General features: G+C 31.7%; 3 protein-coding genes and 1 long non-coding RNA gene across 5 annotated transcripts in view; 2 read left to right on the forward strand and 2 right to left on the reverse strand.

The window, feature by feature from the left end:
• Positions 1 to 39: 39 nt before the first annotated feature.
• On the forward strand, positions 40 to 6,556 carry Ns1 (Nucleostemin 1). The gene is made up of 11 exons (XM_074112940.1): positions 40 to 188; positions 325 to 429; positions 545 to 852; positions 1,315 to 1,450; positions 1,545 to 1,799; positions 3,863 to 3,950; positions 4,092 to 4,278; positions 4,367 to 4,509; positions 5,039 to 5,252; positions 5,342 to 5,495; positions 6,406 to 6,556. Exons 1-11 carry the CDS (start codon positions 170 to 172, stop codon positions 6,501 to 6,503), a joined length of 1,707 nt encoding a protein of 568 aa, XP_073969041.1. The 5' UTR covers positions 40 to 169; the 3' UTR covers positions 6,504 to 6,556.
• Positions 6,510 to 10,860, reverse strand: LOC141446489 (uncharacterized). The gene is made up of 2 exons (XR_012453740.1): positions 9,892 to 10,860; positions 6,510 to 6,682 (listed from the first exon to the last, which is right to left on the reverse strand). It is a non-coding gene; the product is annotated as an uncharacterized lncRNA (long non-coding RNA).
• A 2,641-nt stretch (positions 10,861 to 13,501) lies between these two features.
• On the reverse strand, positions 13,502 to 26,227 carry LOC141446456 (uncharacterized). Its single transcript, XM_074112908.1, has 10 exons — positions 26,067 to 26,227; positions 25,155 to 25,384; positions 24,936 to 25,072; positions 24,730 to 24,838; positions 23,738 to 23,931; positions 18,885 to 22,972; positions 18,088 to 18,269; positions 15,295 to 17,267; positions 14,818 to 15,093; positions 13,502 to 14,323 (listed from the first exon to the last, which is right to left on the reverse strand). The coding sequence occupies exons 2-10, from the start codon at positions 25,323 to 25,325 to the stop codon at positions 14,281 to 14,283; spliced, it is 7,173 nt and encodes a 2,390-aa protein (XP_073969009.1). The 5' UTR covers positions 25,326 to 25,384; positions 26,067 to 26,227; the 3' UTR covers positions 13,502 to 14,280.
• The window catches only part of Wdr24 (WD repeat domain 24), a 40,105-nt gene continuing 37,526 nt past the window's right edge, over positions 23,778 to 26,356 (forward strand). Inside the window, exon 1 of one of the 2 annotated variants that reach the window (XM_074112925.1) lies at positions 23,778 to 23,918. The gene's annotated coding sequence lies outside the window, so the exon portion shown is untranslated. The remainder of the gene's footprint in view (positions 23,919 to 26,356) is intronic. The other variant, XM_074112924.1, reaches the window with a different exon arrangement.

Consider the following 26,356-nt stretch of genomic DNA (forward strand, 5'->3'; position numbering starts at 1 on the left):
TGAGAGCCAAGAAGACAATTTTTAAATAATATATATTTATTTCCTGTAATTCGAGATAACCTTACTTAAACCTCCTTCACGTGCAACAGTACATAAAGTACTAAGGAGTGAGGAAATTAATTGAGTAATTCATTCTTGTCTATCTAGATATAGTTTCAAACGTTAAGAAATGGCTAAATTATGCTTAAGTAAGTAGTTTTAAGTGAAGTGTAATTACTGTCTTAGTTTCGTTTTATTATAGTTGATACATGAACAGTTTTGTTTAACGGCTTGACAGCTATTATTTGTAAGAAAACCTTTATTAATATCTTAATTTTTATACAGAAAAGAAAAGCAAAAGAGTTCCAGCTCGCCTAAGATACAAAATTGAAAAAAAAGTCAGAGAACACAATCGAAAAATTAAAAAAGAAACAAAGAAAAATACTAAAAGTAAGTTTATTTTTATTATTTTCTCTATTTTAAAAGATAAATTTACTTCAGTTTTCTGGAATAGAGGTGGAAGAGCACTTTCTGATTACAAAAACTGTTTTTTATTTATTTCTAGAAAGTGGAAAACCTAAGGTTATTTCAATACCGAATGCATGTCCTTTTAAAAATGATATTTTAAAAGAAGTAGAAGAACTGAAAAAGAAAAAAGAGGAGGAAAAACAAAGGCAGCGAGCTTTGTGGAAGGAGGAACGTGAAAAACTAAAAATGTTGGAACAAGGAAAAGGAAATTTAGAAGAATTTAAAAATAAAGCAGAAGTAAAACAGCAGATACATGAAGCTTTCAAACCTCCAGTAGAGGAAGAAAAACCAATTTTCACAAAGCGTGAAGGATCTCTTAGAGCTTATTACAGAGAATTTAAGAAGGTAAGTGTTTAATTTAAATGTAGATATAGTTCATTCAAGATCTCCTGGTGAACTCGAAGCTTAAGGTTAGAAACAGTTCCAGTCATCTTTTTACACCTATCCTCCTATATCTGTAGAAACAATGATCCCACTTTAACAACTTGATATGTTGGAGTTTTCTTATACTGTATTTATAGTATTAGCAATATTTATTTATTTTAGGTATTATTAGTCTTCTAAACATGTATTTATGAATTTCTTAACATTTGCAAATTATTTGAACGAAATTATGTGATAGGAAGAGAGAAAGTAGAAAACTGTTGTTATTACTATTTCATTCCTATTATAGCGTTTCTAGATCACATTTTTCTTGTTTTCTAGTTCTTTCTAACCGTTGTGTACCTCCAGGCTTAACTTTTAATGTTATGCCGAAATTTAAATTTGAACCATGTGCATTAATGTAAATTGGATAAATTTGTTTAGGTAGTAGAAGCTGCAGATGTGATCCTTGAAATTGTAGATGCTAGGGATCCGTTGGGTACTAGATGTAAAGAGGTTGAACAAGCAGTCCAAGAATCCAAAGGAAACAAAAGACTGGTCATTGTTATAAACAAAGCAGGTTAAGAATAATTTTAGCTACAACAGTTTCCATTATTTATAACCAACAATTTGAAATAATAGAATAAAAAAAAGGTTACTTTATCACACTCTAGATCTGGTTCCACGTGACATTTTGGATTCATGGTTGAAATATTTGCGAGCTGAATTTCCTGCGGTACCGTTTAAAGCCAGTACCCAGAAGCAGACAACCCATCTGGGCAGGCGAATGCTTGGTAAATCGAAACACCGGGCTGCACAGCAGACTGCTCAGATTTCTAGTTGTGTCGGCGCCGAACTACTTATGTCCTTGTTGGCTAACTATTGCCGGAATAAAGGTGTCAAGACTAGCATCACTGTTGGAGTTGTTGGTATAAAATCAATTCAAGTTATTGTGAACGGGTGTTGGTGTAGTTGTTTATGAAACATTGATTTGTAAGTGGAAGATCCCCAGTTCGAAGAGTAGCGTAAAGCTACTTTTTTTTGTGAAGGAAATATTAATAGTTAATTATATGCTTCCACCAACATCAATTGCGCTTAATTTAAAGGTTGACGTTAAGCCCTCCCTTGAAAAAAGGCGATTAATTTTATTTTTTACATTAAAAAATTGAAAAAAATATAAATAATGATACATTGAAAACTAAATAATAATACATTAAAAAAATTAAATATAAATTATTTTAAATTATTAAACTTTAAACCTTTTTAATCGCAGATTTTCCAATGCCATATTGTGCTCCCTCCTGATGTTTTCTTCACTCGTTTGCAGTTTCGGCCTTACTTCACTGAGTTATCAAGAAGAGTTGTTTACAGGAATTGCGATTTTTCTAAAATATTTTAAAGTTTCTTGAAAATTGCTCCATCGTCTTACTCAGCACTTAAAATACTACGCAAAGATGTTTTTTTTTTCCTTTTAATTTTTCTGAACTATTATTTTTGGGAAATTCGGTTGTACATTTGTTTCGTTTTAAGTTTGAAACTCAATGAGAGTTCAACAGAATAAAAAAGAAAGAGCACCATCTAAGAGAATTACTGTTAACTAGGTACGGATCCAGTCTCCAAAATAACCATTCACTTGATTTTGTTAAGAAACTTTGTTAATTAAAATTTTAATTATTGTGAATAGGAATTCGTGAGGACTTTTTTGTAACCAGATTAGTTGCTTCTTTTATACCACTTATCTTTTTAAATTCGTTATAAATTTTTTTAAGTATACACATAAATGTTTATGAACATTCCAAAGCAGCCTGCAAAATTATTTTACTTGAGTCTAGGAGTAAGAATTTTTTTTAAATAAGTTCATAAATAAATATAAATTTCTCATAAATATTGTTTAGAATATTTTATTCTGTATTTAATTAATTTCAAGACGAAAATATTCTGATAATAAAAATGTGTCATACAATGATGATTGGAGATAACAGATTCTCATTCCTAATTAATTATTTATTTTTTATCATCAGTTTTTATTAGAAAGTTAAAGCCATTAAAATATAATATCTATTCTAATAAAAATTATTATCTTCGTAAATTATAGTCTTGCTGTTATGCGTTTAATTTCAAATTTTGATTTTTTTTTTCTTTTATTTGTTAAGATTATTTATTTATTGCTTCAGGATTTGTTTTCTTTCATTCCATTCCTACACTGAAAATTATATTTTGTAAAATCCTGATAAATTTTACATTTTGGAGATTTTAGAATAGCCACCAAGTTTACTGTTATAATAATTAAATATGTGCCTTTAAGTAAATAGAAAGCAATTATTTACTTTCTTTCACTTGTTTAATTGGAAGAAATGCATATCAAATAGTAGACATTGAGTATAGCCGGGAATACATTTCTTAAGACTGACAGCTTTTACTCTAAAGAAAAAGTAATCTTGGATCTTAATTGCGATCATAGGCCTAACCAACTTAGACGTATTTCAGGCAGGCTGGTACTATCGCCCAAAAAGTGAAACACGTTTTTCCCTTGATCTGAAGTTGCTCAAAAAGCGTAGTTCTATTTCGACAAGGAAAATGAAGGACGGTTTAGGGTGCGGAAGTTAGGGTTAGAATCTTTGCCTAGAAATAACGGTTTGACAGTAAAGGAGCTGAGTCAGTTTTCTCTTAAGGTTGAAGCTCGATTTAATCTGATAGGTCCCGGTCAGGGTTTTCATATTAGACTCGGTCTGTTGCTCTTATTGGTGTTATTTGGAGTAGCTATTTTTGGCTCTAAATGGCTTTGGATAGATTGAGTTTCCCTCCCAACTGAAGAGTACTTTTGTTAATAATGACTAAGTGAAGATGAAGAGAGTAATTAGACACGATTACCTACCTACTAATAATATTATTTATGACTTCCCAACCAACTACTTAGATAAAGATCAAATATGTTTAAAAAAAAAAAATATTTGAAGAAAGTTTGAAAAATTAACTGTACATACTTTTGAAGGATTACCAAATGTGGGCAAAAGTAGCGTAATCAATAGTTTGAAGCGTACACGAGCTTGCAATGTCGGCGCCACACCTGGAGTCACCAGGTATGAATTGATTTCAATTTCTGATTTCCTTACATGATGAAGTTATAAATTTTTGTGCGACATTTTAATCGTTTTATCCATTTTAAGGTATTTGAAACTGAAAGTTCCATTTTTTCTTTTTTGTCTTTTTCTCTCGTCTAGAACCATGCAAGAAGTACAACTGGATTCAAAAATTAAATTGTTAGACAGCCCTGGTCTGGTGTTTGCTGCTAGTGCTGGTGATGAAACGGATTCCATGGTAGCGCTTAGAAATGCTATAAAAGTCGAAACCTTGGATGATCCTTTTATTCCAGCTGCAGCTATTTTACAGAGAGCTAATAAAGAACAGGTTTTGATAAATGATTAAAAAAAATATATATATATATTGCAATTTTACTATAATGTAATTTTCTAATTTAATACATTTATTTGCCCAGATGATGGAACAATATCGTATCGGAGAATATAGTACTCCGCAAGAATTTTTCGCTTTATTAGCTAAAAGACAAGGAAAATTTAAGAAAGGAGGTATAATCGATACGGCGGCCGCTGCCCGTGGTTTAATTGATGATTGGAACAGGTATGAGGTGAATTCCGAACGACAGAGTCTAAGGATTGATTTAACTTCCACCTAATATAACAAAATAATATAATAAATTAGTATTCTTACTCATAATCAAGCCGCCTTAAAATCTTAACTCACACGACAATGCGTGATTTTATTAAGGGTAACGTAAGGCAACTTTGTAACATGCAAAGTACTATCAAGAGAGCTTTGTTCTGGAAAGCCTTCTGAGTAACTGAGGCTGAGTAAGACTTACTGCGATTAAAGTTAGTCATGCTTTTTTATAGAAACATAACATGCGTAATTAATGACGATTGCATTGCTATCTCCCAAAAAATATTAAGAAGCCTAGATCCTAGGATCTACTGGGGAATGTACGGGTACTTGAATTTAGGTAGGTAGGCCCTAGCACAAGGAATACCTGTACTGGTACCTTTTCAGATCTTACGATTATTTTGTTTTGTTTGCCGAACTCACAAGAGATTTGGTTAGCGGCTTCTTATTTCAATTATATGTTTTTACATTTATCTTTTTTTAATTACAGGGGTAAGATTAGATACTATACAGTACCGCCAGAAAGAAGTGTAACACATGTAAGCAGCACTATAGTTAGTGAAATGTCTAAAGAATTCGATTTAGAAAGTTGCGAACCAATGATAAAAAATTTACTAGCTGGGTTTCCATTAAATCCCGCGTTTAATTTTAAAATAGAGACTACTGAAATTGCACAATCAATGGACATCGAACAACCAGCCTTGGTTAGTTTACTTTAAAAAGAAATAAATAAAATAAATTTTCCAAAAATAAAAATTATAACTAACCTTACTTTTAAATTCTTCCTGTCTAGAATGAAATAAAAGTAGTATCAAAAGCTCAGAAACGAAAAAAGAAATCTGAACATCCGATTAAGCCAAAACCTGAAGAGGAGTTAATTCCGGTTAGTAACAAGAAAATGCAGAATAAATGGGCGAAGAAGATGAGAAAGGAGTCGTCTAGAAGAGGTAAAAAGTTAATTCTGTCTCGTTTCCAAAAATTAGTGTTTTCATTTTGTTGGGGATCTGTAAGTAAAGTCTCACATCTGTAAGTTCAGGACACCTTAGATGTTGATAGACTATCTTAGAGTAGGCAGTATGAGGTATTTCTAGTCGCATTTTGGAAGAGTTAGGTCTGCAACTTGTCCAGGCACGAAGAAGATTCTAGAACTTCTATTTCGTGCATATCTCTTGTAGTATCAGATTCTAGTGAAAATAGTGGAAGTGGTAGAATATTTTAACTATTCGCCATCTCCACGACATAGGTTCCAAGCTTTACCGATAGAGAAATTAGAGTAGCCTCTTCATCAGGGTTGTTGAAGATCTTAGAGGTATCTCAGTCTATCAACACAAACATCTCACAATACCGATACCAGGAATTTTCCTGGTTGGGTAGTTTCCATGGCTGAAGGGGTAAATACTCCCTAAAACTTCACAACGTCTCAAATTTAGGTAGTATTTTTGAAAAGTCAGAATGGATATTAGTGGGGAGAGGTGAGTGGCACCTGTGAATGGTTATCACTAACTTCCTGTTTCCTTTTCGCTTCATTAAACTTCCCAAGAGTTGTTCTTCACTTGGGAAGTGGGATTGTAGAGTGAATAGGCTCTGCTGGCATCAGAAAAGGCAAAATAGATATCTTGTCGCATTGCAATGTCCTCTGCTTTTTTTTCAACTCCTTTAGATATTTCTCTTTTATGTTCCTTAGTAAGAAGTTTCTTCTTTTTTAGTTAGAAGTTTAGTTAAGAAGAAATGAAAACTGTAAGATCTGGGATAGGATGTGTTAAAAAATTTGAATATTTTATATCTATCTATCTATCTATCTATATATATATATAGATATATATATGTATGTATTATAATTTTTCGTTTAAATTTCAGAAAGAGAAACAACATCTTTAGCTGGCGTTTTAGAAAATTTTAACTTATCAACAGAAGCTGGGGATGATTATAACTTTTCAGTTGATTTTAATATGTAAATAAAATTAATAAAAATAAATATTTTATTTATTGTTATTATATTTACAGTAAATTACAGTCATTTTTTTGAGGAATAAAAATCTGCCTGAAGTTTCTTAAACAAATTGGGATTTTACAGTGAAGATAGATCAGTAGCTTCTTATTGGAAACTTCGAGACTCGTTTTTATTCAGCATCTGCTAAAATAAACAAAGAAAAAAATTATGATAATGTAAAGAAACAAATATTATTATTTATTAATATAATCTAATATCTCTTAAAAGAATTCATTACAATCGGTGTAGAAGGTTCTTTCTTTAGGATTATGTTTTGAGGACTCAATTTTTTTTTTAATTTATGATTTAAGGCGCGTCAACATCTAAGGTTTTTGGCGCCCGGATCTTTTTTCAGTGCACTGCCGACCTCCGGACAGTGTTCTCTCGTTACAGACAACACTGTCCATCACCGGACAGTGAGCTGTAAGAAGCTCCTAGGAAGAGAAAATCTAAGGGTCAGCAGCTGGATTCGAACCCGGGACCTCCCCGTGGGAGTCCAGTACGCTAACCGCATAGCTAATCCCTTCCCTTTGAGGACTCAAGAGATTTTTTTTTTAACAATCAGTGGCCTATCTGTTCGGAATTATGTTTACATTATAATTCAAAACGAAAAATCATAGTGCTCAAATTAGATCTTCAAGGGACCACACATTAACGCTTATAGAAAGTATACTTCAACTGAACCAATTTTTTTTTGTGAGGAGTTTTAAAAAATTTCCGATTGGGTGCACAACAAATCCTTAAACCTTTTTACACATTACATTCATGCAGATATTTAATTTGGAACATTTTATTGGAAAACTTTATTGGTTAAATTGGGAACGTGGTGGACTATCAAGCCGGAAACTTTTCGATTCAAGTCCTTTCGTGCTTCCACTAGATTCTAGGAGTCTTTAAAGCCCAATTTCTGAAGGCAAGCTCCAGGCTCCAAAGAGGCTAAAAATGTACGTATCTAGAAACTAGTGCTAGCACCTGTATAATATTTATGATTAGGAAATGATCAAAATTAGAGTTGGAAGGATAGTAGTTTAATGAAAGTCAGCCTATACAGGGTGTCCCGAATTTAAATGTCATAACTTCGGGAGCGTGTAGGGGATCGATAAACTAAAAGAAAAAGTGGTATAGAGATATGCTCGTTTTTGCTTCGTTTTGGAGAAAATCGCAAAAAACATAAAACGTAGTTTTTATTTCTGTACTTATTTATTACTTTTTAATTCATATTTATTTGTTCGCGTTGTCACTTGCCTAATGTAAATATTGTTCAAAATGTTGCCCTCTTGCAGCAATGCAAGCATTGCATCTAGTACGGACAGCTCGTGTTGCAGCCAAACACTGATTTGGTGATATTTGGTGTACTGCAGCCACGATTCGGTCTTGTAATTGCTCTCTTGAGTTGATTGGTAACGAATAAACTTCCTGCTTCAGGAGACCCCATGCAAAAAAGTCCAGTGGTGTCAGATCAGGCGATTGGGGTGGCCAAGATACTACTCCTCCACGTCCAATCCATCTTCGTGGATAATGGTTGTCTAGCCAAGCTCGAGTAGCTCTGCCATAATGAGCTGGACACCCATCGAGCTGGAACCACATTTCGATGCGTTGCTGCAGGTTGATATCTTCTAAATAATTAAGCAACTCGTTCTCCAAAAAGTCTGTATATCTGGCTGCATTTAATCTGCGGGGTAAAAAAAATGGTCCCACTACAGACTCGTTCAAAATTCCGAGCCAAACGTTAACAGCAAATTCATGCTGGAACCTCCATTCCCTAACAGCCCGTGGATTTTCATCAGCCCATATATGACAATTTCTTTGATTCATAATTCCTCTTCTTGTAAACGTAGCTTCATCCGTCCACATTATTTTTGATGGAAAGGAATTATCATTATTAAATTGCTCAAGATACCAATTACTAAAATTCAACCTCTTAAAATAATCCTCAGGTAATAAATTCTGCACCCTTTGAATGTGATACGGGTGGCGGTTATCATCTTTCAAAGTTCGCCAGATTGTCTGCCGCGGCACTTGTAATGCAGCTGATGCTCTCCGAACGCTGGTCTCAGGGTTGTTATCAAAATGGTGCAGAATACAATATGCACGCCTCATTCGTTTTTTTGTTTAATTAAATTGTATTGCAATAAGCGTAAGTCATGTGAGAGTTTTTAACAGATTTTGTTTTAATTTTTCCAGGTTTATTTTCTAAACGTCGTTTCTATGTGAACCCCTGTCACAAACCTATATAAACACTACTGTATTTTACATGGCAAATGTAATATTTTCTTAGATGCGGATTTTTTACAAAAATTATGTTATTTTCAATATTACCTTGGTTTCAATTATAGAAACGTTACTTTATTAACTAAATCTCTTTCCTACAGGCCTAGGGTCCTTATAAATTAATCATTACCTCCATTACAGCACCTGCTAACAATGAATTTCAGCAACAGTTATAACCAAATCAAGGTATAACCTACTACTCTAGATCTACGCCATGCCTTCACCCGTCTCATTCTTCCCTCACGAAGCATTTTCTACACATACATAAGTTCCTAAAAGTTTGGCAAACAGAGAATGGCAAAATACCGAAGAAGAAAAGGTCATCAAGTAAGCAACGCATATATTCATAATTACTGATACATTAATATTTTTCTGGAAACATGATTTTTAGCGTTCTGGAAATAGATGATTGCAGATATACCTCTTAAATATACCTCTTTCCCGCCCCTCTTTAAAAGCTTAAAAATTTTACTGAGAAATGTAAATGAATGATAACCTACTAAGCGTGTTGTAACGAAAGAACATCACTTCTATCACTTATAAAACAAAAAATAAGTGAATAAATTCAGTAGTTATTACGAGTCAATCGATGTATGCTACAACTTTATTGTCGATTTCCCTGGTGGCAACTAGATGAAATATTAAATTTTAATTTTCTGGACATGTAATGCGCTTACTACTTACAAGATGCATTTTTCAAAAACTAGTAACAGATATTTCTTCGAATTAAGTGGTTCCCAGACGCGTATGTATTTTCGTATGAAATTCGATTTTTTAACATTTCTATTTGGTAATGCTTAAAAAATACTAGAAATAAAATTATTAAAATATGTATATTTTCTCGCAGGTTTATATCCTTAACCCAGCATCCTGCCACCCGTGGCTGTGTTTAAAATAGACTTAAAGAAATAAACGCATATTTCACCTTCACCTTAATTAAATTTAAAGACATGCCTACAGTAAAATGAGTTCGGTCTTAGTTGTTAAATTAAGTTATAAATGTAAAAAAAATTAATAAATTAGTTCCGTCATTGCAGAAAATTATAATTTAATATAACAAAAATGGTTGGTTGATAACTAACCTTATTTTTTGAAAGCCACGTTATGGCTGATTAGTGGTCGAGGAAAATGAAAAACTTCTTCAACCTAATATTTTTTTTTGTTTTTCTGGTCCTGTTCATATTTACAATATTAAAATGTTTCTCAAGAAATTGTAGTATTAGTTTTAGACGTATAAGAAGTATGTACAATTACTGTTACTACAAAATACAAAGATAAAAGTGTGTTAATTATGACAAACAATGCACACAATAGACCGTAACGACAGTTGCACATCTCTGAATGATACTAATTGTTCCAAACAACTCACGTACAAAAAAAAATTAGGAAGGATAGCGGTGTTTTTTAGAGTAGAGAGGTATTCTTTTGAATGATCACACGCTTCTCCCACTTAATGTTTTTTTTATATTCTCACGCCTATACGCTTTTATTTATCTATTCTTATCAATGATAACTTACATGACATTTCTATCAAATCATAAAACGTGATATGGCAGTATAAATAAATTAATGTTACGGACACTTGTTCAACGTGATAACAGATTTTTGAAGTCTGCATACCCATTAAATTCTAATTAATATTGTATTATTCATAGACAACATGCATTAACTAGAGATTAAATGAAACTGATTTTATTCCAAGTAGTGACACTTTCAAGCCGAATGTAGCTATTTCAATTTTTGAGCTTAGGACAAAAGCAGACCACCTCTATCAGCTAATATTCACTACTGTAAACACCATGATATCTTCCGTTAACCTGTTATGACCAAAGTTCTTAAAAGTCTAATCTCTTTACCCCGAACTATATGATGTGAGATAATTTTTTCTTTTTAGTTCTCTATCATGTAGACTACGAAATGATCTGATATGAGACCCAATACAGATGTCTCCCACAATACCCGGTTTGGATACAAAATGTTCGTTGAAAAACAGATTCTGTTTCATTATCCGCCCTATCAGAACCTCCAATCAGAATTTTTCAAATATTAAAGTCCATGTGAGTTCAGTAAAATTCTGAGTTTCGATAATTGCGGTAAATGGAAGTCCTATGAGTATTTCTAATTTTGAATGAACCCGTGAAAAAGAATCTTTGAATTATAAAATAAAATTTGCAAAAGATTATTGTCTAACTCTGTTAGCTAACTAGCATTCTATTTTTTAACAAAAATGTTTTTAGCATCTTGTGCACTTGGATCATCCCGACTCTTTTTATCGGTCCATTTTTTATTTGTCGGGTTGATCGCATTTTTTCTTTTTCTTTTAGACTCGATGATGTTTGTATCCAAACGGAATATAAATTTTAACTATTTATTTATTATTTATTATTAACTGTTTAAATAAAAATGTATATAACAGTGAAATTTGACCCAACAAAAAAAAAAATTAATAAAATAAAACTGGATGAATTACAAACATAAAGTATAAATTTGAACTTCATGAGATCGTTTTTTAAACAGGGTATTTGAAAACAAATATTTCATGATAAAACTCAAAATTAAAATGAAACGATTGCAATACTCTCACAGATATAAGTCATTATTTGGCTTTATTTTTGAACATTGAAATGTAAGAAATTTAAACAATTTTTTTTTAGTTGACTTAAAGTTTAGTAAACAAGTGAAACATCTGCATTTAAAAACTTGTTTTATAACTCTTTTTTCACCTATTTCTGATCTATTGGAAAATATTTTAAATTTGATACTCTTATGGAACATCGATGATCTTTGGTAGACTTTTATCAATTTTAAGTTTTAAAAACTGGGTTCTGCCAACGCTTCCTGTTACTAGAATTGTTATAAAGTTCTCTAGTTATTTTTTAAAGGAATAATATAGTTTACATAATGTATATTGAGGCATTCTAGTATTTCTATTGCACGTTCAGACAAATTTTTTAGTAATTAATGTTCTTTTTCGAAAATTTCTGTGACATTGTGATAATATTGGTTAAGTTCATCGTCTCCCTTTGGATTTAAATCTGGTAGTTTAGATAGAAACCAGGCGAAATATTTTCTCAAATTTAAGTTCAAACAGAAACATCTTTTAAGCACGGTACCCGGGACAATTTTCCTTCTTATTACTTTGCACTAAAGCAACTGCCTTCTCCCTTTCACTATCTCTAACCCAAATATATTCTACAGACTTTTTTGCTTTAAATGTCTTCGTTTGCAAACGCTGATTAGGGAAGATGCAAGGTCTTCTTTTAGCCACTTCTCTAAAGATATTTACTTCTAGCCACTCTCTAGTCAGTCACTTTGAGTGTTTAAACAAATTTTATATATATATAAATCTAAGGGGTCTAGACTGGTTCTTCATTACAATTACTTGGGAACCCACCTTCCAAATTAGGCTTTTATCATATTTCTTATTGGTTGCTCAGATAAAGTATCTAGGTCAGTGGTTCTTAACCGATGTTCCGCGAATATGGTCCAAGTGTTCCGCGAAATTTCAATTTTAAATGTATTGAAATTTAGAAACTTAGGAAAGATAAGAAAACAAAAAATTGTTCCTTTTTTTTTTAATTTGAATTTAATTTTAAGTTCTTGCTAAATACCGAATTTCAAATTATGGCCGTTCTATATCTCCCACTGTGAACCACGTATTGGTATGGAATTTTGTTCTCTTATACACTTAGTTTTTCTCAATTATAAACTATAGTTATTTTGTACACAGATCTATAAATGTAGAAGATATAAAGGGTTAAAAAATTTTTGGGTCATGAAATTCTGTAAAATTGTGGCCGATCTATATCTCTCACTGTGAACCACGTATTGGTATGGATTTTTTTTCTCTTATACACTTTGTTTTTCTCAATTATAAACTATAGTTATTTTGTGCACAGATCTATAAATGTAGAAGATATAAAGCAGTGGTTCTTAACCGGTGTTCCGCGTAATTTCAATTTTAAATGTATTGAAATTTAGAAACTTAGGAAAGATACGAAAAAAAAAAATTGTTCCTTTTTTTATTTGAATTTAATTTTAAGTTCTTGCTAAATACCGAATTTCAAATTATTTAATGTTAGTGTTTCGCGAGAAAAATATATACATATAATTGTGTTCCGCGGCTATGAAAAGGTTAAGAACCACTGATCTAGGTTCTGATCTATTTCATAATCAATAGCCATTTCTCAGCATTTTGTTAATGATTAATTCTTTCGATATGCAAGCTATTTTCTCTTCTTGATGAAAGAGATAACTTTCTTCACTTTACACAGAACAAATTTTTAAAGACTTTGGTAACTTGCACAGTCGCTAGAGATCAAATTTATTTTTACTTAAGTACTCTCTACTTTTCAGCGAAAGAAGCCATTTTGACATCCTGCCCTAAATTTCTTTAGATTTGAGATAGGGGAAATCAAAATCCAACTTACTCCGGTGCTTATTCTTGAAAAAAAGTAAATTATGACCCACTTAGAACCAGTTGCAATAATACATTATTGATACTTTAAAATATATCTAAGGCAAAAATAAAACAGATTTCCATTTTACCTAAATGCTAAGACCTAGCTAAAATGTCGGCAACTAATAGTCTGGAAACCCCAGCACTAGTTTGTTTTCCCAACAGAGCCAAAGATTTTCTTTAGTCTCTAGTTAATTTAACCACCATATAGGAAAGAAAAATAAAAATCACACTTATTTGTACTTTTTCATTTTATTAAGTTATAGTAACATATTTTACAAACTCTGGTTATATCGATTTTAAAAATATTATTTGTGAGAATTTATGGCAAATAATTTAAACAAAGTGCTGAAACACCAAAACATTATCCACAATTCTTTTACTCATAAGATTTAGCACCGATTGTTTTATTTTTATACGAAAATGCAGCCACAGGAAGCAAGAAAAAACAAACCGGCAGATGCATTGTGACTTCAGCACTATACACTGTGAAACATAAATATACTAAAATACCTAAAATTAATGATATTCTGCAACTATCATTAATTTTTTTCGATAAAACTTATTTCTAAAATATAATTAAAAATAAAAATTCTCGAAAGCTAAAAGGGAAACAAAATTCTAATATTTATTCAAAAACTATAATCCCAAAATATAAAACATACTTTCTAAAATATTAATTATAGCCTTTCTTATCTACTAAACTAATCTACTTCTTTTTTTCAATTTAATTTTTCTTAATTTTTTCCCCATCAAACCTTTTGTTTATCAGCTTCATTTCTCTTTCTTTCTTTTTAGAATTATTCACAAAGTAATCTAAGTATTTTTATTTTATTCATATCAAGAGAATTAGGCAATGTACAAGGTATTATGTATAAAAGAATATTTATATAAATAATAAAAGAAAAATAAATAAAAAAAAGTAGAACAGCTGTATATTACAAAAAATAGTAACGAAATAAAACAAAAAAATTAAAAAATGTGGTGCCAGAAATTAGCACTTCCCCAGCACTTACTTCTTTCTTGAAGTTCTGGTGCGTATTCTTGTATTATTTCTGAAAAAACAGCAAAAAATCTGCGATGAAAACTTACACTACTTTCTTTTCCTTTTGCTCTTAACTATTTAAAATCATTAAATTTAAAAAAAATTACTAATTAAATTAAAAACTAATTTAGTTAATTTTCTTGTGCTTCAAACAATTTTTTTATTACAGTATTGATTCTTACAAGAGATAAGAGAAACTAAAAAAAAAAAAATTAACTTCAACAGTTTCTCTTCCAACAAAAAGATTAAAATAAAATTTTGAATTCTGTTAATTCTTTTAATGTTCATTGATATTTTAAATAGCTCGACAAATGTTCAATGACATGTACAGTTAAAAAATAGTGGAGTGATTGAACAAAAGATTAAATAACTTTTTTTGACAAATAAAAAACTCAATTTCGAAAATTGGATGCAATCGACATACTACCAACTTACTAAGAACAAGAAAGTAAAAATAAAAATACATACTACTAGCAGATACCAACTAAGAGATTGTCTACTCACAGATCATTAATTCTAGTTTTTCTCCTTTTTGGCGATTCCTTCTTCTTCTCCATTGATTTTCTTTTAATTCTAGTCTTTGCCTGCGGTTCTTTTGTTTTGGTCGCTTCTTTCTTTACTTTGGTTGACACCACGGTCGGAATACTTTGCCTAGCTGGCCTGCCTGGCTTTCTAGAATTCTCTTTACTGGATTCATTCTTTGATATCGTTTTAGCTTTACTTTCTGATCTTAATTCCACATCAGATTGTTTACTCGTTTTTCTCTTATTTTCAGAAGCACTAAAAATTTGAATATTTATTTGATTAAAAAAATCAGCAATATATTCTATTTCTAGTAAAGTAAAGTATAATCACTTCAATAATATTGCTAAGTTTAGCTTTCGAAATCTTTAAACATACCAGAATAGCAAATAACCAACTGATTTTAACCTATTTTCATTTGATATTGAAAAAAATAAATAAATAAAAATCTATACTTACAACTCAAAATGTACAGTTTTGTTAGCTGCTTTACGCTTTGTACTTTTCTTCAAAGAAGATATTAAATGTAAGCTAGACTTTCTGTACGAAAGTTTTTTTCTATTAATTGAAACGGTACTATTTGTATTTGTTCCAGCCATTAACTTTTCTCTATTCCTAGTGTTTCTGACATCTATCCGCAGATTCTCGTTTACTTCACAACCTGCTACTCTACTCCTGGTTCGAGTTAGTCTCCTTGGAGGTGACTGCTGTAAATTCTCTTCGGAATGGTTTTCATTTTTAGTTACTTTTCTCCTGTTCTCTTTAGTAAGTTTGTTTTCAGAAACTTCTAATAAATTATTACTGTTTACATTGGAAACTTTTGTAATTTCTGTTTTTTTTGCAATGGATTTCCCACTTCTCCCTGTTCTTGTAAGAAGGGTAGGGGATGTATTAGTCTGTCGAGTAATTTTAGATCGCCCTCTTGTTAATGGTTTATCAGTTTCTTCCAATTTACGCCTTTCTACCTCTTTATTGGCTTCAATCAAGTTCCTCTTAGTTCTACTCCTAGTGTTCTTATTTTCTGCCGATGCGAGCAGAGTTGCAGCTTCAGACAAGTTCCGTTTATTTCTTCCCCTAGTGTTCTTATTTTTTGCGGATGCAGGCAAAGTTGGAATTGAAGTACTTGCTAGAGGTTTTTCCTGGGTGATTACTACCTTTTCATTTGCTTTATGTGCCCCTCGGCTGCTGGTTTTTTTGGTTTTGTCTAGGGAGATAATATTCTGATTTACTGATGTAGTTGACCTAAGTTGACGTGTAGTTGTAGGTACAACTTCTTCCTGGTCATCTTTCTTTTTCTTTTTCTTACCTCTTGTTTGCTTTGTTGATTCTGCAACATCAACTGTTACAATAGCCTGTTGGTTTTCATTTTGTACTGACAGGGATGATGGATCTTTAAATAGTTCTCTTACACCGGATACATTTAAATAGCTGGAATTGTCTGTTGGAATCAATTCTTTAAGTCCTCTAGTATTTGTATAGTCAGCAGTTGGCGGAACTGTAAATAATCGTTTAACACCGGTAACGTCTGTGTAATTTGCTACCGGAGATGTAGTAAACACCCTCTGTGGCACCAGAGTGTAATCGGAGACAACTGGTTTCAATGCAAACATACCTTTTACACCGGCAACATTAGTGTAATCAGGTTCAGGGGTTAAATGCAATGTTTTCTTCACTCCTGAAACATTAGTATAGTCTGGTTGTGGTGATAATCGTAGAGATGGCTTTATACCTGACACATTGGCTGAATAATCTGCTTCAGGTGTTAGACGTAAAGTTTTCTTAACACCAGAAACATTGCAGTAATCTGCAGCCGGTGTTACCTGCAGCGTTCTTTTTTCACAAGAAACATTTGTATAATCAGCTTCCGGTTTCAATTTCATTATATTTTTTATATCAGAGACATATTCATGATCAGTCTGATTCACATTTTTCTTCTCTGCAACATCTTTAACATCTACGTCGCACAACTGCGTGTAATTTTTCTTAAAATATGGGGATGTATTTGCTGAAAAATCTAATTTAGAATTTCCACTTTTACTGCTATCCACAGCTGAATAACCAGCTAAAGATGTGGCAAAATCTACATCTTTAACACTGCACGATGAGGTAGAAGATAGTTCTAAAGTTGAGTTTGAACTTTTCAATTTATTTACAGAACTTCTTAATCTACGTAAAGGTTTTCTTATTTCCTGTACAGACGTTGCTGTTTTTCTAGACAGATATAAAGCTGAAAAAATATCGTCAACTTGAGCAGGTTCAGGATTTTCATCTTCAACAATTTCTAACACTGATACAGATTTTGCTTGTATTTCTTCATCATCGGGAAACTTCTTCTTTCCGGGGGTTTTCTTACGATTTATAATCGACAAATCCTTGGATTGCTGTGATGCAGTCACAGTTGGAGTGGCAAACCTCAATTTCTTGACTGCAGGCTGAAATAAAATTGTACGTTTACATGAAAATGAAGAAATACATAAATGCATTAACAGATTATACTATGTGCAGCAGAGGTAACTGATTGAACAACTGTTTGGGCGACCATTTTTACAGGGATTTTTTTTTTTCAAACATTTTGATGAAAATCACCTTTACTGTGCATACATTGCACAAGCCACTTTAAAGAGAAAACTGTGATACTAAACAAACAAAAGAATCACATATCTACAATTTATATTTGTATTGAAACAGTCAGATACGTGATATCTCCAGCCAAAGCTTACAGAAAATTATGCACTTAACATAGAAATTCACGTTCGCTAATAATAACTACCAGTTCAAATTTGGATATCACTCAGGAAGGATAGAAGAAGTTATTATTAAATGATATTACTTGGCTCTTTGGACAGGAGTCTAACATCATTACTCCTTCCCGAAAAGTTTCCTCAACATAATTTTCCCGAAGAAATTTGTAAATGTTACATATTTGAATGTATACTAATAATAAAACAAAATCCTACACAAAAATAAACGAACTGAAAACATTACTTAGAAATGTGGCCTTCGCAGTCACTGATACTGCAACTTGGCTCCTTTTCGGCGAATATAAGAACTTTTATTGAGAAGAGCAACAAAAAAAAGGCAACAAGCACGAAGGATGTGACAGAGAAGCATTTTTTCGCTAGATATATATATATATATATATATATATATAGAAATTGGCGCTTCCTTGGGCTTGATGAGATGTCGTGAGGACTAATAAAAAAATAAAAATAAATAGAATTGAAAATTAAATATATAATGCACAAAACTTACGCTACCACACTTGAATGATGCTTCAACTTTTTTAGGAGTTTTCTGCTGTAAGGGCGATGATTTAGTCGGTGGTGCCTGCGACTCATTTTTCTTCATACAATTTGTAACACGTGGCTTGTTCACTTCTTTCATTGGACTTTTCTTTTTATGGCATAATAACAAGGCAGCCAGTTTTTTCTTGTCTATAAATTAAAAAAAAAAGAAAAAATGAAATAATTGCAATATCTGTAAAAAAAATCAATGCCTCAGTAAGTCGTCAGCTGAAATTTTGAGACAACGAAGCCCTAGTGGCTTTGGATTCATGAATCAAATATTAATTGCGATAAAAAGTGGATTTATTTTTGAGAACTTAAACAAAGGATTTATTATTGTTTAGATTACTTTTAACTAAAACGCTTCTTTAGGAAAGAAATATTTAAGGAAAAAGTGACTCGGATAATACTGTTCCAGTTTTTCTGAATACTAATTCTGGGCTGAAATATTTTTATTATTACTTGGATATAACATATATATACTAGAAAATACAAAATAAACCTTTTTATTCTTTATTAAAGTAATACCGCAAACATGGCATTGAATGACCTCAGTGATAGGATGATTTGAATTTTAAATTCCTCTCTCATCCGGTTTGAAATTAATGACCCTCTGATTAACTAAAGTAATGCATATTTTTTCAGCGGACTTTACATTTAACAACCAAAGACCATGTTTTCCCATCAAGGGAACTTCAAAACGACTATTTATGGTGAAAATTTAAAAATAACGTAATAATTTAGGGGTGAAAATAATAAAAATACCTAATGATTTTGGTGGTTCTGATTTCAATTTTTTTGCAGCTGCTTTTGATTTCTCCAAGCAAAGTGCCTCCAGTTTTCTTTTCATTAATGTTGTGGTAACTTTAATTGGTTTTTGTTCTGTTATTGCTTTTCTTCGAATGACTATAGCAGTTTTGGGCGTAGAACCAGGCGAAGGTGTAAATCGCTTCAAAGCGGATCGCTTCGACGAACGCATTATAATGCTTGGAAACGTAGTATTTTGTGGTGTAACATTTCCTTTAGCTGGTAGTACTTTTTTTGGTGATTTTATTTGTTTTGGTTTTTTGATTGGCGATGTTTTTTTACTTGAAGATAATATGACAGGTAAACTTTTTCGTTTTTTACCTTGATCCTTTTTCTTAGATTCTCCTATTTCTGTCAAACTCTTGTATAATTTTTCTTTACCATTTTTTACTCGTGATTTTTCGGTTACTTTAGCGGTATTTTTATACGGTTGTCTAGAGTTTTTTCTAACAGGCGATTTTGGACTTTCTTCATTGAATATTAATTGTTTTTTCGTAATTTTTATAGACGTTGAAGTCTTTCTAACTGGTTTTTTAGTTGAACTTTTCTCACAAGTAGCAGATCGACTCTCTTTGGAAACATTTTTTCCCTTTAACTTGTCGACTAAAGAAGAATAAATTTCTACTTTTCTCTTTTTATTCTTCGTTTCTTTTTGTTTAATTCCTTTCTGTGAGGAATGAATTTTTGGAGTTGTTTGTTTATTTGAACTTCTTTTTGGTGTGCTCATCTTTTTTTGGCGAGTTTCAGCAAGTTTTTTTGTTTTTGAAGTTTGTAATGACTTTTTTGTACTATTTAAATTGTCCTTGTCGGACAACACTGACTCACTTTTAGATCTTCTAGTGCTTCGACTTGATGGTGTTAATGATATCAGACTTGCATTTCTTTTTGATCTTTTATTGACACTTTTTTCCGAACTAATTGAAGATAAACTTTTACTTCTCTTCAGTGGGATTTTTTGTTTTTTACCACTAACCCCTGGAGTGTTACCATCTTTAATAGGTGTTGGGGCTGCAGTTGCAGAAGATAATTCATCATCCCCTTTTAATTTTTTCAAACTTTGATGTATATCAATAGTATTGGGTGTTGTTGCCTTCTTTTTTGTACAATCAACTTCAGTTGCAATGTTACTTCTCTTTGGAAGATCCTCACTCAAGGAAAGAGATGATGCAATGGAAGAGTTAACTGTTTCTGACAGAAGATTCCATTCAGGTTTGGCAGGAGTTCGGCCACCATTTCTAGGTGTACTAGTAATTATTTTATCTCCTGTAATATCTAATGCACTACCAGAGTTGCTAGTATGTCGTGTGTTTTTTTTTGTACCATCAGTTTCAGAACTGTCTTTTCCTGAACGTTTCGAAGATCGTCTTAAAGTTTTCAGCTCAATTGTAAGGCTTGGATTTAATTTAGAATCAATCATTGAAGAACGCGTTGAATGATTAATATTACCTTGTATTTTCAAATTGATACTATTCTTTCCTGTTGATAATATCCTTTCTAAAGTTTTCTTGCTGAGAGAAGTATTTCCACTGAGTAATCTTGTTCTGGTTTGTATTGGAGTTCGAATAGATGACTCCAAAACACTGATTTTCTCAGAACTTTCGGGCGTAGTAATTTCTAAACTATCCAACAATGAAAAACTAGAATTATTACTTAATTGTATTGATCTTGATAATGATAAACTTTCTGATCTAGTTGAAACAGAATTTGGTGTCAATTCCAGTATAGAATCATTTTCTGTTATCTTAGAGTTAGCTGATTTTTCTGTTGAAGAAGATTGAAACACTCCTACATTTTCGCTTGAATTTGTTCGTCTTATATTTTCTGTAACACTCTTGCATTTTCTACCTCTACCACAATGTTTCGCAGGTTGGACATCTAAAGATTTAGTTAATTCTTTTTGACGAATGGAATATATTTTAATAGCTTTTACTTCGTTAAATGTTGAAGCAGAATTTCCTTTGTCAACCGATTGTACTTCTTTATTTAGTTTCTCAACAGATTTCTTTGAAGGATTAAATTGAGGTGACTGTGTTTGGTTCACTTTCAAGTCACGATTTATACTCCTAGATGTTCTAGAAGTATTTAGAAGTACACCCTGTTTTTGTGTATTGCTTTGCTCGGCTTCAGATATATACGATAAACTTTTACTCTTTTGTAGAACAGGTTTGGCTTTATTACTGCGAAGTTCTAAAATGCTAGTCGTACGATTTTTAATATCTGACGATTTTCTTAGAAGTTTAGCAACTTTTGGGGAAGAATTAAAAGAAATCCTTGGTTTTATAGGAGTTTCATCTTGTTTCACACAATCCCCTTCAATAGTACGGTTAAAAAATTGTTTCTTTAAGGAATCTCTCTTCGATGAACGCATTACTACTACAACAGAACCTCTATTGGGAGGTGTTCTTTGCAGAGATGAATTCTGTGACAGTTTACTGCTATTAAATGGGGATTTCTGTTGCAGTTTCATTTCTTTCTCAGAAGACTGAACAGTGGTAAAGCTAGTTCTTGAACTAGTAATATTCTTTTTTTCTAGTAAAGAATTATTAGAATCTTCACAATTTTTGATCACTGAATTATCAAAAATTCGTCTTCTCAATGATTCTCTTTTAGATGAACGCATTACAACTTTTAGCTTTGATCTATTAACAGGGGTAACCTGACCTTGGTTAACTATTGTAGCTTCAGAAGTCGCATTACTATTCCTTTGCGAAGATGATGTAGCAATAAATTTCTCATTCGTAATGTTTAATGAAGTTTGTTCAAAAGGAGTTTCTGGTATCACATTCTGTGATATTTCCGATAGTAATCGAGATTCTCGTGAAGTATTGGCACTCTTTACTACAGGACTGGGTGTACTTTCTGATCTTAGACTCCTGTAGGATGATTGAGTTGAAGAACTGTTTATACTTAGCAGGGATGATCGTGTCGATCGTGTAGTCACTAATGGTGGCTTTTTAACAGCTGATGAAACTACTTTTTTCACTTTTAAAGATTTTTCATTTTTTGAGTTGCTGGCAATCATTGATGTATTTCTCTTGCTACGTTTTTCAGAAACTTGTAATGCTATCTCCTTTAGAATTCTTTCCTTGGGTGTATAATATGCTTGTGGAGTCCCAGTTTTAGGTGAAGAACTAGTACTTGAAGTCTTTGGTGCCTTATTGAGGTGTTTAAAATTTTTTTTTGACTGAGGTAATGTCTTACTGATTGTTGTTTCGTTCAGCCGATTTGTAGTGCTTCTTCTAGACGGAGTTTTTTTTGTCTTGTTTGTATAGTGACAGTGCAGCGATGTTGATCTTGTTCTAGAAGTGTGCGCTTTAAGCAAAAGAGAAGACCTGTTTTGTTTAACATTCAGCGTAGATTTCTTTATACTAGATGTATTTATTGATTTTAACAATACTTTTCCACCGGTTGGTGATGCTTTTTCTACATCAGTTTTCCTAGGCAATGTATTTTTTGGTGTTGTTAATAAATCGCGTGGTGGCGACATAATTTTCGCTGAATACCTATTATTCTGAGAGAGTGATGTGGAATTTGATGTTGAATTGTTAGGCGAATTTTGGTTTTCCTTAACATCATTTTGTCGAGGTGTCACAATGCTGGGTAACGTGGTTGTTATTTTATTTGCAGATGTTTTATTAATCTGTAATGGTAGATTAACAGGAGTGACAGTTTTCTTTTTTGACGATGATATTTTTTTAGCGGTTGAAATTTTCGAAGCTACTGCTTTACTAGTTATTTTTTTATTAAAAGATCTAATATTTGCATCATTACTAGAAATATTATTCGATGCAGAACTATTAGTAGATGAAATTGCATCAACGGAGTTAGTAGTCTGAGAAATATTACTGTTTGTCTCACTGGCACCAACAACTTGAGGTGTTTGCACGACATTTAAGTAATTATTGCCGAACATTAAGAAATTTCCCTGCCAAATGTTTGACTGAACATTCTGCATAGGTTTTCCTCTTCCCTGGTTAATTTTTATTGGAATTTTCGTACTCAAATTAGTGCTCTTCGTTCCACTTGCTAAATTAGAGTACAGGAGCCTGTAAAATAAAAATAAATAGATTTTAGTATTGTAAATTTAACATTTTACTTACCTAATAAGTATTTTTAACTATAAGAGCATGTTGAACAAAAAAGTGGAGTATAACTTGCGCTAAATTACGTACAGGAAATACATAGGAAAACGGTAGTTGAGTACAGGGACCAAAATAGAAAATTTTTATCGCCAAGTAAATGGGGGATGTAGAGCTTTCAACCTAAGAACTGCTTCTAAAAATTGAAAAACTTCTGATAACGGTTATCTTATGTGTCACATAAGGAATCTAGATAGGTATGGATAAAATTTTTATACATTCCAACACTGTGAAAAGAATTATGTGGATGTGAGAACCTCATTATACAGCTAAAAAATGCTGAATCTGTGCAAAACTAAATATGATGAAATTTTTAAGATTAGGTAGAAAACAAATCAGTCTGGTGACTAGCATTATCACAAGGTACAATAGGTTCAGAAACATCGGTTCAAGATGGAGTTAATTAAACTTAATAATCAACCTGGGACCTCTGCGCATATGTCAAAAAGAGGAGGGAACATCCTCTCATATATACGGTTAAGGACAGATATTTGACTCTTTATGGCCAGAAGATATCATTTCGCGACTGGTAATTGATTGCCAACTATAACTTAAGGGGGGGTTCTACAATAAGCCTTTGATGGCTGTGTGATTTAGGGATCAGAACCTGCCCTTAGTTTTTAAAATTAATTTAACTTCAAATTATTATTTTATTATTTAAGAATTAACTACCTATTGGTTGCAGTTTTCCTGAAGTTTGAAAAACTGGCTCTTATGGCGTCCACATTCCTCTTGGAGATATCAAATGCTGGTTTATCCTGGAACCGGCGGTTAACACCTCCACCGACGACGCTACCAATTCCACTTGAAGAAGGTATATTAGAGAACATTGTCCTCCGACGTTTTTTTGGTGGTAAGTCCTTTTCCTAAACAAAACAATATAAAGATCGAAAAAATTATTTCATTACAATTAAAAAATAAAAATAAAATAATCCTCAAGAGTTAATTAAAAAAACAAAAGCAAACCTGTCAAAATGACTGCAATAAAATGAGTAATTATTGTTTCAAATGATTATTAAAAATTTTTAAATAACTTCATCTCACACTATCTTTCCTCTTGAATGTACTTTTTTAGCATAAGCTGACAAATAGAATTTTCATCGCTTAAGCCTCTTACAATTTATATCCTCTTTTCACAATTATATGAAGGGATGAAGAGAAGGCAACCAAAAGCGTGATTAAACTGGAATAAACAACAGCTCAAGTGTTGGAGGCTGAATATTGTTTATTCAAGGATCACATTATTCAAATTTACTTTTTATCAAAACTGCATTTTTACGCAGAAATGTGCAGTGATCAAAGACTAACCAAAACTATTTTTTCGTTTCTCAAAGAATGGTTTAGGTTGGTACAGCCTTGGAGCCTAAAAAAAAACTAGAGTAGAGTATGTAGCGTTCACATGTAGAAAAAGAATCAAATTTCTCAAAAAAGTAAAAAATACATCAATAAATATACTTCCGATGAGGAATTTCCTTAAACAACACAATTCTTCTATGCAATTTAAATCACATAGTAACGGACTATACACACTTTTCCGAACTAAGGGGATCTCAGAACAGGTATTTCTGGTGATAACTCTTTATAGAAAATATGAAACGATCACAGTAATTCTCATACAATAGAGGAAGAGACTGTAAAAAGCGAAATGTGCGAAAAAAACTTACATCACTTCTTTGTGGTGAAACAACAGCAACCAGTCTCTGTTTTGGGGCCGGTTCTGATTTCCTTTTTTTATTTAGTGACTTCTTTGTTATCTGTTTATCTGAAGCATTTCTAAATAAAATATTAAATGTTAAAAAATACAGGAAACAATGAATGAGAGATAAAAAAGAGAAATACTACGTTTAACTAAAAGTAACTAAAAACTAACTTTTCACAATATTTCCATTCAAACTTTCTTGTCCCTACAGTGAGTACATCGTTATTCTTTAGTACAAAGTCTGCTGCACCAATAACTTGACCATTTACTAGAGTAGGATTTGTCTGTGATAAATTGCGCACAGTTGCCTGAATAAAGTTAAAAAATAAATAAAATTCAGATCTAAATCACTACTATTTTACTACTCTTTACCAAGTTAAAATTACTCACCGGAAATCCAGTTTTTGGCATTATAATTAGACAATGTTGAGGGGCTACATCTTGTAATTCAACTCGTATGTCACAATTTTTATCCCTTCCTATGTATGTTCTTAAATTTTCAACTCTAAAAGTTTTTGCATTAACTCCTTGTGCATTAGAAATGATGATCTGACCTAACATTATTTTTAATATATAATGAATTCTTTTTTTTTTTCTTTCTTTTTTTCCTTCTTGCGTTTCTGCAAAAATATATTTTAATTCACTGCAAGTTCTCAGAAACTGTTTTTACAAATACACATTAAAAACAACTCCATTGAACCAAGTAGTTATAACTGATAAAAGACTTTGAACTTTTTTTATAAAATCCTTAACAAATTTTTAAAAGAAACAATATTTTAAATAATTTACTTATATTTTTATTTGTTGTTAAACTAACACATTGCACAGTCATGATCATTTTTTAAAAAAGTTTAAGTCGTTCAATAAAGAAGTTATTTGAAAAAGGTTTTCAAGATCATTAAAACATTAAGGAAACTGTTAATTAAGAAATAATGTTCTTTCTTAAAAATAGCTTCAATTCTGCTGTTAAGCACTAAATTAAAAAAAAAAACTTTAAATTCAAATGTCACTAAGTGACATTTAGATTTGACTAAGAGATAATAAACTTTAGATTTGATTATGTATAAAAAGTAATTTAAAAAAATAACATGTAATTATTATAACATCAAAATTATAATATTTAATAATCAGAATTTAAAGGATAGTCAATAATAATAATTTAAAAAAACACTAAGCCAAAAAGAAACGATGTAATGTCCGACATTTGTCACAAACAAAACTTGAAAACATTAACACAGAAAATTAAAATATATATATATGTGCCATTCTTAATCATCATAAGCTGGTTTAAGTATTACTTACATTGATTCTAAAACATTATCAAACTTTTAAAATTCACAATATCCCAGAGCATATGTACATCACAAAAAAAAAATATATGGATGTAAATAAAAACAGACGGCTTAATAAGAATAAACCTACGCCACGCAGGCCCTGATGTTGAAAAGCACTGCCTTAATAATCTGAATAACAAACAAATATGGCGAAGGCGGAATGCCAATAAATATTTTAACGGTCAATGACTGAAATTAAAATTATATGAAATTACGTTTTTGAATTGTGATTTCAATTACTGATATAATAACAAACAA

This window comes from Rhodnius prolixus, unplaced genomic scaffold, assembly GCF_049639745.1.
Source record: "Rhodnius prolixus isolate KJV_2025 unplaced genomic scaffold, Rpr scaffold_7, whole genome shotgun sequence".
Classification (NCBI taxonomy): domain Eukaryota; kingdom Metazoa; phylum Arthropoda; class Insecta; order Hemiptera; family Reduviidae; genus Rhodnius; species Rhodnius prolixus.